The 17,267-nt window shown below is 41.5% G+C and overlaps 1 protein-coding gene across 9 annotated transcripts in view; it reads right to left on the bottom strand.

Moving 5' to 3' along the window:
• The window catches only part of APBB2 (amyloid beta precursor protein binding family B member 2), a 319,944-nt gene that overhangs the window by 149,900 nt on the left and 152,777 nt on the right, over nucleotides 1–17,267 (bottom strand). For all 9 annotated transcript variants that reach the window (XM_073342186.2, XM_073342194.2, XM_073342189.2 and 6 more), the window contains one exon: nucleotides 15,676–16,488. In XM_073342186.2, the coding sequence (XP_073198287.1) occupies nucleotides 15,676–16,488 (813 nt within the window). The remainder of the gene's footprint in view (nucleotides 1–15,675; nucleotides 16,489–17,267) is intronic.

Genomic DNA, 17,267 nt, shown 5'->3' with positions numbered 1-17,267 from the left:
TAAGAATGGCCCTACTGGGTCAGACCACAGGTCCATCTAGCTCATGTCAAGGTTCCTCCCCCACTCTGAACACTAGGGTACAGATGTGGGGACCTGCATGAAAACCTCCTAAGCTTATCTTTACCAGCTTAGGTCAAAACTTCCCCAAGGTACAAAATATTCCACCCTTTGTCCTTTGATTGGCCGCTACCACCACCAAACAAATACTGGTTACTGGGGAAGAGCTGTTTGGAAACGTCTTTCCCCCCAAATACTTCCCAAAACCTGGCACCCCACTTCCTGGACAAGGTTTGGTAAAAAGCCTCACCAATTTGCACCCAGACCCTGGGATCTTAAGAACAATGAACAATCCTCCCAACACTTGCACCCCCCCTTTCCTGGGAAATGTTGGATAAAAAGCCTCACCAATTTGCATAGGTGACCACAGACCCAAACCCTGGGATCTCAGAACAATGAAAAAGCGTTCACTTTTCTTACAAGAAGACTTTTAATAGAAATAGGAGTAAATAGAAATGAAGAAATCCACTCTGTAAAATCAGGATGGTAGATACCTTACAGGGTAATTAGATTCAAAACAGAGAATCCGTCTAGGCAAAACCTTAAGTTACAAAAAAGATACACAGATGGAAATAGTTATTCTATTCAGCACAATTCTTTTCTCAGCCATTTAAAGAAATCATAATCTAACACATACCTAGCTAGATTACTTACTAAAAGTTCTAAGACTCCATTCCTGGTCTGTCCCCGGCAAAAGCAGCATATAGACAGACAGAGACCCTTTGTTTCTCTCCCTCCTCCCAGCTTTTGAAAGTATCTTGTCTCCTCATTGGTCATTTTGGTCAGGTGCCAGCGAGGTTACCTTTAGCTTCTTAACCCTTTACAGGTGAGAGGAGTTTTCCTCTGGCCAGGAGGGATTTTAAAGGGGTTTACCCTTCCCTTTATATTTATGACAGCCCAGTATCCTGTCTTCTGACAGTGGCCAGTGCCAGGTGCCCCAGAGGGAATGAACAGAACAGGTAATCATCAAGTGATCCATCCCCTGTCGCTCATTCCCAGCTTCTGGCAAACAGAGGCTAGGGACATAATTCCTGCCCATCCTGGCTAATAGCCATTGATGGACCTATCTAGTTCTTTTTTGAACACTGTTATGGTCTTGGCCTTCACAACATCCTCTGGCAAGGAGTTCCACAGGTTGACTGTGCACTGTGTGAAGAAATTGCCCTAGGATCTAGTGGTCCTTGTGTCCTATTCTATCAAGAGGAACAGCAGTTCCTTTTCATCTTCCTACAGATTTCATTATGAGCATGGACCAAGTGGACTGAATTTTGGCAGGAATTCTATGCAGCTTAGAAAAATGCTTAGGCATAGATTTATCAGGTCAATCTCACTCATATTTCACTCTTTTTTCACAGCTTTATGTGTTGGAAGCAATTTTTTGAAGTCTGGTGTTAATTAGCATTGGATCTTTGCCTGTTTCTTTAATATCCTCTAGACTGTCCTCTTTAATATCCTCTAGACACAGACATTTGGACACATTTCTTACCGATAGATCCTGTTTATAAATTATCTTACTCTCTGGCTTCTCTTATTCAGACACGGATCCTTCCTCCTTACTCTAAGCTAGAGTTGTAAAACAGACTACCCTAAATCTAAGCACAGAACAGTTTCTGGAGCAAGATGCACTCAATTGTATGGAGGAAGCTTAGGGTCTGGAATTATTCTCATTCATGTCTGAGAAAAACAAAGCTCAAAAAGCTTAGAAAAACAGTTTGTGAGGTCAGGGGAAAGGAAAGTCAAGATAACCACTGCTTCTTAAATTTTATTTTCACTGAATATATGCCTTGCTTCCCCTAAAAAGTATTTTAAAAAATCTTTCACATTAGCATAATATACTGTAATCCCAAATAAAAGGGAAAAAATAATATCTGTTAAATATACAAGACTAGTGCAAGACCAGTAAATTGCATTACAAAGCTAGATAGAACAGGATTCTGAAGACACTGTCAGCTGCTATAGCTTCAATCCTCTGATTAAAGCAATGCTGTCAGTCATGTTTCTACACACTTTTGTCATAAAAGTTTGTTATCTGCATAGTTTGCACGTTTCCCTTTTCCCTTTCAATATTCTCTATTTTCCAGCTAACCAACAGCAAACTTTAGTTTAACCAACAGTTAACTATGGTACACAGAACTTCATTACATGCATTTGTAAAGCCCTCAACACTATAGTATCTGAGCACTACTTGCATGATTAAAAAGAAGCACAGTATTTTCCTCCAAATAGGGAACTATAAATTTTGCCATATGAATCAATAAAAATCCCCCCCTTTCCCCCCCCCGACAAAACCCAGGGGCCTGCGAGCAGGAGACCAACTGACAATAACATAAGCCAATTGACCAAATTCAGGTGCAGTTGGCAAGATCCTTAGCTGGTATAAAGCCAACAGAAGACAGTGGAACTATGTCAGTTTACACCACTGATGTTCAGACACAGTATATCTAAAGCATAGGCCTAAGTATAGGAGTTTGAAGTGTTGGATAAACCATCACAAGAAGAGAAGAAAAGGGGAAGCCAGTCCCACACTGCATCACCTGCCAGCAATATCACAGCTGGCGGCAGGACCCTCCAGCTGAAGGGAATTTTAAAACGGGATTGAAGCAGACTCTGAAGGACCCTGACCGAGAAATCTAGATGTGAAGCAAAGAAGATTTAGAAGTAAGCAGCCCTAAGGATGGAAATCTAGGAACAACCAAGCTTGGAAAGAAGGCCTGACCTTTATTTTGTCTTACTATTCGTTTGTTAAATAAAACCAAAGCTCAGGAAGGGAGTGAGTTTTTCTGTACACAGAATATGGACTGTGCCTTAAGGGAGATAGAAAAAAGTCACTTCCTTGAAATAAGAGATTTATTTGCTAAAAGTTGGCTACATCGCTAAAGATGTGACTTGGGGTTATGTCCCACAGAGCTTCTTCTAAGGCTTATATTTTGGTTCCTTCAAACTTGAAATGGTGCCAGACTCCTTCGCAGGATAGCTGTCTGGGTCAAAACTTTCAGACTTCGGTGCCTAAAGTTAAGAGCATAAATTCCTATTTAGGCACCAATTTTTACGAAGTAGCCTTATTTTCAAAGGGGCTGAACACCCTAATTTCTCCTTGACTTCAAGTCAGGCAATCTATTTAAGCATCTAAATAAGGATTTGGGTGGCTAACTTTAGAACCCAAATGTGAAAATTTTGTCCTGAACTACACACGTCTCAAAAAAAACAAGCAGGATTCGCTAGTATTACCAAACACCTGATTTTCCAAAGATGTCCCTTTTTGTCACTGGAAAATTGGGGCTATATAATTTACACAAGCATGATGTATGCAAAGACAGCGTTCAGCATGCATCCAAAGATAGCTGTTCCAGTTCAATTTATCTTGTCCTCCTGCCAGTAGGTCCAAAGTATTTATCATGACTGGAAAACTGTATAAATAATTGATTGGCTGTTTAGAACAAAATTACCAAGTTAAAAACATTGTAAAGACATAAATCTAATCATTTACATGCATCTTAAAAAGGGATAATTAAAGATAGATGAATATGCAGTTAGTTACTCTGAGAGCACAGAAAGTTATGCAGGTATATGCTGTAAACAAGTAGTAATAGAGATATTAGGAGTTATTTGGTACATAGGCAGCAATTAGTCAAGTAAGTTTTTGTTACTATAAAATGTAAGTCAATTGGTTAACAATTACCAGTAGCACGCAGACCAAAACCTATACCAGTATCTACACAGATACTGTGTGGCATCAGTAAATAACCATTCAGAGCATCTTCCCTCTGGAAATCAGTGAGTACCGGATCTAATAAAGCCCATCTTTTCTAAAACCAGTCCTACAACTGTCAAGGCTATAATATTGTTTTCCTATCTCATATTTCCTGAATGTTGTCTAGCCACAACTTAATTGAACCCAATTCTATTGTGAACCATGTTCTGGTGATGCATTTCCTAGCAGTTGTCATTAATATTCTGAATTGATGTCATTCTTCAGTTTTGAAGTCTTTGAGTTTGTTTTCGAGCACTAAACTGGGAGTAGGTTGGGTTTTTTATAAATCAAAGTACATGTTGACAGTATTAGGCATGCTATTGTGTATGTGAGTTGCTTGATATTATTTGCTGAAGTTTGGAAGAATTGGTCCTCTGACTTCTTTGCAATCCTGTAAAAGTTTCTATTGACTTGTCTTTTTTTCACACCAAGGAAACACAGAAATGTGCTTTGAGAGAACAGAACATGTTTGTTAGTTATGTCTGATATAGGGACTGAAAAACAAATATGAATCTTGTAAAGACATTCACTTTAACAGTGTCAAAGCGACCTACTATATTTAGTGGCAGAATTGACCATCTTTCTAAATATTTCTGCATGGTTTCATATCTGCTGAAGTTTTTTTTATCATATAGAAATATTATGCCTGTATGTATTATAAGTCCAATATACCATGCTCCATTTACAAGATTCAAGCTCCTGATTCTCAAGGGAGAGTTTCATTGAGATAACATCTGTATGGGATTTTCAGTGATTAAATTGAAACTCTGTGTTTCCTCAGAGACCACTGGCAGCAAGGCTTTGGTTTAGTGATGTACTGTAAAGGAGACCACTATCTTCAAAATACATTTTATTTTTGATAGCCTTCGTATTTATAGCTTGCACCAGAGAGCAAAACTGTATTGTGTTGGCCAGAGGTTCAGCCGCCAAGATGAAGAGAGGGAATAATGACCACACTTGGCTAGGGCCCCTGTTCAGCCCCAAGGGTTCTAAATTCAGGCCATTAATTTGGATTGTTGAAGTGTGGGCAGAGTTTAGGGCTCTGACCCATCAGAAGACTTCATCTCTTAAATCCTGTTAGATTTAATGCTGCAAACAAGTGTGACCATTTTAGGCCCAGATCCTCCAAAGATTTAAGCACACACAAAAGTTATCTTGCTGAAGTCAATGGGACTATTGCAGGCATAAAGTTATGCAAATAAACACGGGCTTAAGTCTTTGCAGAACCAGGGCATTATTCTGTTAAACATTTTTTCTGTATCTAGTAAAGGCACAAAGGACAATCTTCTCGGGCTGGTCAAAGTTTTTCACTGAAACTGTTTTTTATATTTCATGAGAAGTATCTTCTTTCCTTTGATACACTTGCCTTGTCTGTCGGGGTAGCCCAGTGCTGGTCTGCTGTTCATCAAGCCATGGAAGCTGTTCTGTAGTTCTTTTGGGGTGAATTAACACTGTAGAGGAGGCTTTATTTTGTTCTAGGAATGATTTTATAAACATCTGCCCCAGATACACCAGGGTTTGGCATATGATAAGGACGTCAATTACACCTAAAGCTTGGGGTTTCTAATTGTTCTGTAAGGATATCTGCCTCTCAGTCAGTCTGGCCATTTTTCTTTTGTGAAGCACTGAATTATAGCGGGAAGGTCAGAGGGTTCCTGTTCATTCTAAGGGCAGGTCTACACTTAAAACACTGCAGCGATGCACCGGCATGGCTTCAGTGGAGACGCTACCTTTGCCAACAGGAAGACTTCTCTCATCGGCATAGGTACTCCACCTCCTCCAGAGATAGTAGCTATGTTGATAATGCAATAAATACAATTATGCTACCACAAGTACAGCTTTAAGAGATTCCTGTATACACTGGGGACACTTCATTATTACAAATTTGGGGGGAGGTATAGTTTGAAGATATAGAATTTTTTTGAAGTCTTTGATTTGCACACCCCTTAATAGTAAACTGTTCTATTGCCAGGATTTTGGTAAACAGTTTAAATTCATTGTAGGGACAAGATGATAGAAAATTATCCAGAAGAAAGGAGAGGAGGATATTGCACTCTGATTTCCAGTAGGTATGTTCTAGGAAAAAGAAAATGTCCCTTTTATAGTATACTTTTGTGTGTGGTGAAATGCTAAGTGTATTCTCTATCTTGGACATGAGTATTTCTCCAGGCATCTGTTAGGCCAATTTTTTTAACAAGATTAAGTGTCTTGGAAAACTTATTCTTCTCTCCTTCCTAAGTGTTATCAGACAACTATTGTCTGCTTTTGTATCTCTTTTCTTTGTTACCTCTTGTGAGGCAGTGGAAATTTTCTACAATATTTTTGTGATGCTCATGTGTGCCTCAGTTTCCTCTCTGCACTTTCCATTGCTTCCCCATGGTTGCAAAAAGGGTTAAAAAGCTGCTCTTGAGACAGAGCAGGAGACGTGAAGTGTTTTGTCACATAACTGTCTCAGGTGGAATGAATGGATCATTAAGGACTCACTGGAGGATCCAGAAAAAAACAAACGGGAGCCCCAACTACTGGACGGACTGACTGACCGACACCTATCCAAAGGAATCTGCAGCAGGCAGAACATGTGAACTCAGCATAGCTCGGCAGGAGGGGATAAGGGCTGGCTTTTGGAGAAACTTAGCAGCTCTCTCTTGGGACTGACAGAGAGACAGATACAGAAATGGATTCCATAACAGCTTGACTGGCTGATTGCTCTGGCTTACCCGGTATGTAACCATGTCTTAATTTTAGTTCTGTATGCAAGCCTAAGGATGACCCAATCCTGTGTTCCAGTCGACTAATAAACTCTACTCTGTTGGCTGCTTGCTTTCACTTTAAATACTCAGAGTCCTGTGCCCTGAAGTGTATAGCACAAGCTTGCCGCAGGAGTCTGGCTTGGCTGGATTTGCTGCAGGGAGCCACAGAGAGAGAAAGGGTTCACTGGTGCTGGAAGGCCCAGTCTGGGAGTTTTGGAGTCTTGGAGGCCAGGGGACTGTCCTGTGGAACTGGGTGGGTCCTTGGGGTCCAGCACACTAAAAGGGTCACTCCCAAGCACCTGGACAGGTTTGTAGAAATTTTGGTGGTGACCAGAACACCCAGAACCCCGCCCCCCGCAAACTCCCCACACACACCTGCCTAAGGCTCTGGGAGGGAGTTTGGGTGCAAGCTCTGGGATGGGGCTGGGGCAGGGGATTGGGGTGCAGGCTCTGGGAGGGAATTTCGGTGCAGAAGGGGTGAGAGGTCAGGCTCCGCGAGGGAGTTTGGGAACAAAAGTAGGTGCAGGGGAGGGGTGGGAGTGCAAGAGGGAGTTGGGGTGGTGGTGCGGGGTTCAGGATGGGGGTGTGGGAGGGGGTGAGGGGTGCAGGCTTTGGGAGGGAGTTTGGGGGCAAGAGGATGTGCAGGGGTGAGGGTGCAGGAGGAAATCTGGGGGCTGAAGGGTGTGTTTGCGGAGGGGATGTGGATTCAGGCTCTGGAAGTGGATGGGGGGGGTTCGATGCTTACCAGTGGCTCCTAGCCGGGGCAGGCCGGGGGGGGGGGGGTCTCCTCACACTGCTGTCTCCAGGCACCGCCCCTGAAGCTTCCCATTGGCTGCAGGGGTGTTTGGGGCCGGGGCAGCGCGGAGCAGCACAACCCCCTCACACGGGCTGCAAGGACCTGCCAGCAGCCATGTGGAACGAGAGCGTAGGAAGCTGCTCAGCCCCGCTGCACAGCTGGGTGGCTGCGGGAGCCCCCGGGCTGTTTTAAATCGCCCGGGGGCGGCAGGTGGGGCCAGGGGAAGCATGGGGGGAGTGTGTGTGGGGGGGAACTTTGCTGGAGCTGGGCCACTGGGACAGGAATATTCCTCGCCGCCCATGCTCCCAAGGGACTGGTTACAGGCTATGGCATAAACCAGACCCTGTGAATCCATGACCCCTGTTTTCCTTTGCTCCCTGACATGTATTGCTGGAGCATCAAGGAGAGGGTTACAGAACATGAAACTGCTGGATTATCTTGCTACTTTATTCTCATGACCTGAAGTGTCACTGGAACTGTGTGAAACTTTGAGTGTGTCTCTGTAAGCTCTAACTGAATAGTAAATACTTCTCTGTGCCTTGTTAAGATGCTCAGTGTTGCAATGCCTAATTGATTTAGGAGCCCAAGTCTCATTTTCAAAAGGGCTTCAGGCACTTGGGAGCTAAGTGTCTAAATCCTTTTTGAAAATGAGACTTGGGCACTGCAATACTGATTGCAGCAACAACTAATTACCTTTACAAACCTGGGCCTTACAGCCTCTCCCTCTCCAGAATCTGAGTCTATACAGTCCCCACTAGTTATTCAGTGTAATTTAGAAGGCAAAATAAGAACAAAATACAAGATATTCAAAAAACAGACACTGCCACTTCAGCTATGGATCAGAATTTAAACCAAATTAAAAATCTATAAATTAAGTGAACAAATGTTTAATATTAAATTAAAAAAGAAAACATTTGTCCACCTACTTTTCTGAAAAGCAGCCTTTCAGAGGATAGGCTAGAAGTATTCCTTGAGATTCTTTAAGACCAGCTTCTCCAGCCCATTAGGCAGCTTGAAGTGGCCAGATATGGCCAGTGGAGAATTCTGCCTGTGCAAGTATCCACTGATACAATTCTGGTGGAGGTGGCTTTGCCACTCCCTCTGGCAGCTGTCCCCTGAATCTTCATAATCTTCATAACCTTTCTGGGACCTGAATTTCACCATCTGGTAACTGCTGGAACAGACTCACATGAAGTCAGATTCCACTGATACTGAAAGAAAAAGAAAACCTTTGTCCACCTACTTTTCTGAAAAGCAGCCTTCCAGAGGATAGGCTAGAAGTATTCCTTGAGATTCTTTAAGACCAGCTTCTCCAGCCCATTAGGCAGCTTGAAGTGGCCAGATATGGCCAGTGGAGAATTCTGCCTGTGCAAGTATCCACTGATACAATTCTGGTGGAGGTGGCTTTGCCACTCCCTCTGGCAGCTGTACCCTGAATCTTCATAATCTTCATAACCTTTCTGGGACCTGAATTTCACCATCTGGTAACTGCTGGAACAGACTCACATGAAGTCAGATTAACATACTTTGACCATGGTGAGAAATAACAAGTGTTGTCCAATTAAAAAAAGGGAGAAGGCATCTTTTTCTTTTAAGAGCGACTGAATGGCTGAAAAACTGACAGTTAAAACCGGACAGATAAGATCATGTTTATACCTTTTGCTAGCAGGAAGTGTAGGTATTGCCAAATAAGAGATTAAATATTACCTATTTTTAAAATAACATTTCATAGCAGTAACTGCTGACTGCTGGCTTTGCAGTCACTTACATTTTAAAAAAAGAAAACATTGAAGGATTTCTTTTTTAATAGATGCAGATTATGTTGTTATACTATCTTATGCTGCAAATCCAAAAAGTGCAAAGTGGAGGATGTATTTCTATATATATATAGATATATATAGTGCCAGTCTTTTACTTATTTCCCCCCTTTCACTGAAATGTGATTTTACTTGTAAATAGCAGAGAGTCTGCATTTAAAAACACTGTTCATGTTTATCATCTCTCAGTTATATCCACTCCCCAATACAAACACACGCACACAATGGAGGACAGTCACTTAGGGTATGTCTACATTGCAGTTAGACACCTATGGCTGGCTCAAAGTTTGTGGGGCTGGGACTAAGGGGCTGTCTAATTGCAGTGCAGATGTTCAGTCTTGGCTTGCAGCTGGAGCTTTGGGACCCTCCCACCTCAGAGGGTCCTAGAGCCTGCGCTTCAGCCTGAGCATCTACACAAAGGATGACCAAACTTACTGACCCTCTGAGCCGCATACAACTGTCTTCAGAAGTTTGAGAGCCAGAGTGTGTCTGCAGGAAGCGCCTGCTGGGGCTTAGGACTTCAGCTCTGCTCCCGCTGAAGCCCCAAACCCCGGCAGGCACGCCCCACAGGGCTGAAGCCCTGAGCCCCTCCTCCCTGATGGGCAGAAGCCCCTACCCCATCACCCTGCTGCAAGGCAGAAGTCCCGAGCTCCCCCTGCCCCCGAGTCTGGTAGGTGGAGAATGGGGGTGGGGACCTCCAAGAGCCACACTTAAAAACGGCTCATGAGCCACAGTTTGGCCACCCTTGGTCTACACAACAATGAAACAGCCCCATGAGCCTGAGTCAACTGGCATGGGCCTGCTGTGGGTTTTTAATTGCAGTGTAAACATACGCCTATTTTCTCCGTTTATTGTATTTAGCACCTTGTGTAACAAGTCTTGAGAGACTGAGTTCATTTAGAACAAGAATGTGCATTCATTAATCTTTGTATACAATAAGTAAAAGTTTGAATCAACAAATTAAAATGATCGTTACAGTGTTGCATGTGGGTTAGAAGTCTTAAACAGTATTTATTATAAAAAAATAAAAAAGTTATTATGAGATGGTTCACTAACTAAATCAGCAGAGTTATTCTACTTCCCAACATCTAAGATCATCATAATGGTCTAAATTTAAAACCCTTCCTTGCCACAAGTTCAGGATATGCAAGAATATTGTAGATTTTAAACCTAGATTCTCACGTTTCCAGTTCTGCAACCAATGACATGCCCATTTTGTTCAAACTAATATTAAAGTTTATTAACTGTTTCATTAAGAAATATTTTCCATGAGATTCAGAGGGCAGAAAATAATAGAAATAAAATTACTCAGAGGAAAACAACAAAATGCTCCTTTAACACCATGGCAACATGTATCTGAATTACATATTAACACTGAACACCTATTTTAAGGTATTGAGTGCTCTTTGAAACTAGAATTTTTCCCTTTTACTAATGGAATTTTAACAATAGGAAGAGTTTTCCTTCTCACAGCATGTAAAACTACATCCAGAAGTTTTTGTTGTTTTCAGCCTAAATCACTTCTAAGAGAAAAATAAGGTACAGCTAAATGCACACAAACACATGCCATGAATAACCTGACACACTTTAAAGTCTGAAGAGTCCATTGTTTTGAAAATTTCCCATCTCTCTAAAGCTGTCAAGAATAAAGAATTTATTTCACCATGTTGCACTGCAGCAGTTTTAAAAGAAGAAAACAACAAGGAATACTAGCTTTATGTACGATGAAATATTAATTTTCAAAAACGCTCTGATTCCCTAAGGTACAGGGATACCACACAAAATCATACACCCTATGCTGGTTCACTAATTTTACAGCATTTAGAAATTATTACTTATTCCTCAACTCACCCAAAAATCAACTATTAATCCCTTACAAATTGCTTCTACCTGGATTAGATTCAATTTAACTCCAAACCTAACTAAAAATCTATAGAAAGACTCAATAAGTCTCTGGATCAGCCCTTTAAAATAAAATTTCACCCACTGCAGGGACCATTAAAATATAAAAAAAATATTACTTGATCTCTCAGTGTTTCTGAAGCACGCATCTCTGCAATATCTAGTAGTTGCCAATTTGTAGGCCAGATATAAATGAAATCATCATGATGTACAGTAAGCATTTGTGGATTAAAGACCCCCTTCACTATCTACTAGGAAATGATCAGATAAAGGCACAGGTGATTAAGATGAAAACCACCCAAAACTACTCTTCACACCTTTATCAAAAAGGCAAGTTCAAATCATTCACTGGATTTACCAGCCAATACAGATGGTTCACGCCTTATTTTACAATCCTAGCAGCTAGATAAATGGACTTGATAAATGGACTAGATAAATGGACTTGATCATGGGCCACAGACTCCTGTGGATGCCCAGTGGTCCAAATCACTGAAGACATCTGTGAATGGAGTCACTGCTGAGAACTACTTTCAGAAAATTTGCTTGATATTAAGTATGTCTAAAGATACTTCCGGGAATCACGAATTTTGCTGTTTTTACTAGTGAAGGATTTTTTCCCCCCAAAATTGGAGCTGCTGATACTCAACATCTTTTAAAAAATCAGGCTTTAACTGTCTTACAAAGCACCAGTCATGACATCCATGAGCCACTGCAAAGGAAAATACCACATTTGGCGTCTTGACCTCTTTCTGTCACATCAACAAACTATCCACTCTAGAAGATGCCAGAGGTGAATTAAAGATGGTAAATTAGCACAACACTCAGGTGTTTTAATGCTCTGGGAGCTTTAAAATGGGCACTAATGGTTAAAATCCTTAAATTTGCAAAAAAAAAAAAACCCCAAAACTTAACTTCTTAGGAAAAAACCTTTTAAGAACCAAGAAATTGCCATACTGGATCAGACCAATGTTTCATTTAGTTCAGTGCTCCATCTCCGACACTGACCAGTACTAGAAGCTTCACAGGACGGGGAAAGAATCCCTCATATTACATGAAGTGACCGTTTTCTGAAATTTTTCTCAATAGTTTCTCTCAATTTTCTAAATATTATTTTCCTGCAGTTCAAGTATAAAGGAATAAAAAAGTTCAGGAGTGAAATTCTGGTCCCACTGACTTCAGTGAGGCCACGAGTTTACTCCAGAAACCATAGCAGTCTGGGCAGTCCGTCATAGAAATGCCACTTCACTGCACAACGAAAGAGCTCATTCTGGGGGAAGAAATGGATTGGAGAGCCTAAAGTTATCATTTTCAGAAGCTGGCATTACTTCGGCTTACATTGTCCCCGTTTAACAACATTAGCTCTTAAAAATGATGCCTGCTTACATTTGACTGAGAGGGGAGATAATTTACTACTGCTTTTGTTCGTGGGAGAGGGACAATTGTTTTTTGGGGTTGGGGGGGAGTCGTCACAATATAAAAACTATTTTTAAATGAAAGCTTACAATCCACACTAAAGAAAAAAAATCCAGAAATTGCTCAAAGGCCCTAAAGGTTACAGAATAAAAGAGCTTATTTGTACCCACAATTCTCCAGGGCCTCATCCGTGGAGACTGTCAATTATGCAGAGAGCTAGTGAACACAATATTAAACCATTTAATCAAACATATACTGCAGATGCCACTAACATTTTCTTCAGCTGGTTTCTTGCTTCAGACAACAAAGACGCAGACTGTACATGATGTACACTAAGAAAGAATATCAAATCAGAAATTGAGATCTTATTACACTGACCACGTCTAGTCTAACAAAGAGAAATCTCTAACTCTAGATACTACAGCAATACGATAATAATAATTATTAATAATGGAGAAAGATCAAATCCAACTAAAGTTAGTACACCTGGTATTAAGGGTTTATTCAGGGTTTTTGTTCATTTGTTTTATATTTTTAATTCTTACAGTTATAGAGCCAAATATACCACTGGGTTAACTAGGCACAACTCTAATGAAATCACAGGAGTTGCATGCACTTACTCCAGCTGTGAATTTGGCCAAAAATGCACTGTTGAACAATTTTGATATAAAACTACTGCACTCCTGTAGCGAAACACACTTGTAATACATACATAGGTATGACAATTTCTTTGGCCCCAGATCACCTTTACAGAGAACAGGATTTGCCTCCCCACAAACTAATATCCTTTCATACAAATCCAAATATAAAAAGGTGACAAAGTCCATTAACTACAGTAAATGAATTATTTGCAGCTTTAAAAATAATATAGAAGAGCTGTAAATTGCAACAATGCTACCGCAGTAGTCACCATTATTGTTCAAATAATTAATGGACCCCGGCTTTCAAAACGTGAAACCCAGTGATTTCAACTTCTGAATTAGCATACAGAACAGCAGAATGCAGCATAAAATGCATTATTTAAATGTCAGATTTTTTTAAAAGGATATCCTAAAATTGGGGTTTTTTCTAATAGATTTGAATATTTTTAAAAAAACATCTTTCTGCCCTGTAAAGCCTCAAAAGCTTGAAATAAATATATCTTATCCTGTAGATTTTGTACTCATACACCATGTACCAGAATTACCAGCTCACATCACCATTAGTGCGTTAGATGCACCTTCTGTTTGTTTTAAATTAATAATTTCTCAGCAACAAAGGGCTAGGTGTTTAAAAGAAATGAATGATCATCTGGAACTGATTAAGTGCTTTGAATTTTAAAAAATTAAGGTCAAATTTAGGATCCACCATCATTGGGACCTCAGCTGTGGTACCTGACAGTGCCCCTTTTATAGAAGGTTGTCAGCTTTCTTAATTTTATGAGGAGCTATGTATTAGAGTATGTCTACACTACGAAATTAGGTCGAATTTATAGAAGTCGGTTTTTTAGAAATCGGTTTTATATATTCGAGTGTGTGTGTCCCCACAGAAAATGCTCTAAGTGCATTAAGTGCATTAACTCGGCGGAGTGCTTCCACAGTACCGAGGCTAGAGTCGACTTCCGGAGCGTTGCACTGTGGATAGCTATCCCACAGTTCCCGCAGTCTCCACTGCCCATTGGAATTCTGAGTTGAGATCCCAATGCCTGATGGGGCTAAAACATTGTCGCGGGTGGTTCTGGGTACATATCCTCAGGCCCCCGTTCCCTCCCTCCCTCCGTGAAAGCAAGGGCATAAAATCGTTTCGCACCTTTTTTCCTGAGTTACCTGTGCAGACGCCATACCACGGCAAGCACAGAGCCCACTCAGCTCACTGTCACCGTATGTCTCCTGGGTGCTGGCAGACGCGGTACTGCATTGCTACACAGCAGCAGCAACCCATTGCCTTGTGGCAGCAGACGGTGCAATAGGACTGGTAGCCGTCATCATCATGTCCGAGGTGCTCCTGGTCGCCTCTGTGAGGTCGATCAGGAGTGCCTGGGCAGACATGGGCACAGGGACTAAATTTGGAGTGACTTGACCAGGTCATTCTCTTTAGTCCTGCAGTCAGTCCTATTGAACTGTCTTATGGTGAGCAGGCAGGCGATACGGATTTCTAGCAGTCGTACTGTACCATCTTCTGCCAGGCAGGCAAGAGATGAGGATGGCTAGCAGTCGTACTGTACCATCTTCTGCAGAGCAGCCATTAGAGGTGGATGGCATGCAGTCCTTCTGCACCATCTGCTGCCAGCCAAAGATGTAAAAGATAGATGGAGTGGATCAAAACAAGAAATAGACCAGATTTGTTTTGTATTCATTTGCTTCCCCTCCTCCCCCGTCTAGGGGACTCATTCCTCTAGGTCACACTGCAGTCACTCACAGAGAAGGTGCAGCGAGGTAAATCTAGCCATGTATCAATCAGAGGCCAGACTAACCTCTTTGTTCCAATAAGAACAATAACTTAAGTGCACCATTTCTTATTGGAACCCTCCGTGAAGTCCTGCCTGAAATACTCCTTGATGTAAAGCCACCCCCTTTGTTGATTTTAACTCCCTGTAAACCAACCCTGTAAGCCATGTCGTCAGTTGCCCCTTCCTGCGTTAGAGCAACGGCAAACAATCGTGCATCTGAGTTGAGAGTGCTGTCCAGAGCAGTCACAATGGAGCACTCTGGGATAGCTCTCAGAGGCCAATACCATCGAATTGTGTCCACAGTACCCCAAATTTGACCTGGCAAGGCCGATTTAAGCGCTAATCCACTTGTCAGGGGTGGAGTAAGGAAATCGATTTTAAGAGCCCTTTAAGTCGAAATAAAGGGCTTCATCATGTGGACGGGTGCAGGTTTACATCGATTTAACGCTGCTAAATTCGACCTAAAGTCCTAGTGTAGACCAGGGCTTAGTCTCACCATTAGGTTTAGCTATGATTTACTTCATTCATATATTTCAGGGCCAGAAGGGACCATAATGATCATCTAATCTTACCTCGGGACTCATAACTCTCCCAAAACAAGCTACTGCTTGGTAAGGAGAATTGTAATGTCCCTTTCTTCTCCCAGATTGTCTCACTTATCCCCAGCTGTCTATACAATGAGACTCAAGAGAAACAACAAACACATTTTTAAAGAATGATAGTTATTAAGGGTTGAGGGAAACATTTCTTCACTTTTGTACCTGTTTCATCAGGTGAACTTGGAGAAGCACTGTCCTGCGATAACGTTGTCCAGCTGGAGTCTTCATCACTTGGAGCCAGATTTTGAATCCGATGTAATGCACAATCTGTTTTGGCTCCAGTTTTAGGATGGTCCTTCTTAGTCTCAGGACTTGATGATACAGTGGCTACTTGGCCATCTTCTGGACTGGACAGCTTGTTTTGTTTCTGAGGCAACACATCCCCATTGACAATCATGGTAGAAGCCTGGCTGTTACTTTGTGCCGCTTTCTCCTCCATCACTACATGGCTGTTCCCAAAATTTTGTTCTAGTTCCCTGGTTGATGTTTCCAGATCTGCATAGTAATTTAGGAAGCTCTTGCTCCTCCTAGGTTGAGAAGAGAATATTTCACAGCCTGCAGAATCCTGAGGGGTTGGCTCTTTACCTTCTAACTTCTCAGAAGTTATGTTTATGCCTGCAGTCATAGTGAGATTTTTGTTGGGATCCTGTTGCCCCTGTTCTGCTGCTTTTCTAAGCTGATTTTCTCCATTCTTCACCAGCTTTATATTGGCAGAGTTGTTCCCCAGAAGGGGCTGTGCTGCTGGATCCGAAAGGCCCATGGCTGTCTGAATGTTAGTTAATGCATATTTTTTCCTGCATTTTGGGGGAGTGCTGTTCTTTGTTTCTGTATGCTTTATTTCCGCATTCAATAGTTCATTATGGGAGGAGCGTAGGTTAAGAGTATTTGGGGGAGTGGCAGGATTATTGCGATTCACAATGTCTGTCGTGCTATTGCTTGCCATAAACACAGCCAACGCGTCCACACTGGAGTCAACTAGAAAAGAAAAACAAATATTCATGAGATACATTAATTGTATACTCCTTGTAACAGAGCTTTTGGAAATGGGATGCAACGTTTTATGTAATGTGCAAAGAATAGTTTCTACAAACTAAGCAGGAAGGAGTACAGACACCTCAACAGAAAAGATCAGTTTATTAAATATGGAGGTCCAAAGGCAAAAAGGGTGGAGATGACATTGGGAAATGTTAAGTTGTTAAGAAAAGTATACAAGGTTTTTGACCCCAAATTTTATTTTACATTTTTGCATGTTTGAGCTACTGTGTTCCAACTAGGTAAATTCTGGGGAGGGAGAGAAGTACTTTGCATCTGCTTTGCAGCCCTGAAGTTCATCATCCTCTCTCTCTCACTAAAACTTAAATGTTTCACCGCCTCATCAGCCAAGGAGTAAGGCAAGAATTTCTTTAGGACTCATCAATAGTGAGTTGATGAATGCCTGAAGAGTGAGTGGCCCTACAGACCAAAGCAAGACACTACTCCCTTTCCACTGTGGTAGAAATGAAACATTGTTATTGCTTATTTTAGGGCTGACTGGCAAAGCCAGCTATTGCCTCTTAACAGCTTCAAGAAATGTACCACAGCTGTTTGCAAATTTTTTTGTACAGCTGTTTGCTAATTTTTTGGCAATTCTCTAGTGTTTTTACGCATACATGCTATGCTGTTTTGTTAGCTATAGTGTTTTTATAATACTGTACATATTGTAACCATGGGACGTTTCAAAAATATCACAAATTTCTGAAATTTGTGTGTTTCCC

This window comes from Lepidochelys kempii, chromosome 4 (genome assembly GCF_965140285.1).
Source record: "Lepidochelys kempii isolate rLepKem1 chromosome 4, rLepKem1.hap1, whole genome shotgun sequence".
Taxonomy (NCBI): Eukaryota; Metazoa; Chordata; order Testudines; family Cheloniidae; genus Lepidochelys; species Lepidochelys kempii.
The sequence above is the reverse complement of the archived record's forward strand: the minus strand, read 5'-3'. Positions and strand labels throughout refer to the sequence as shown.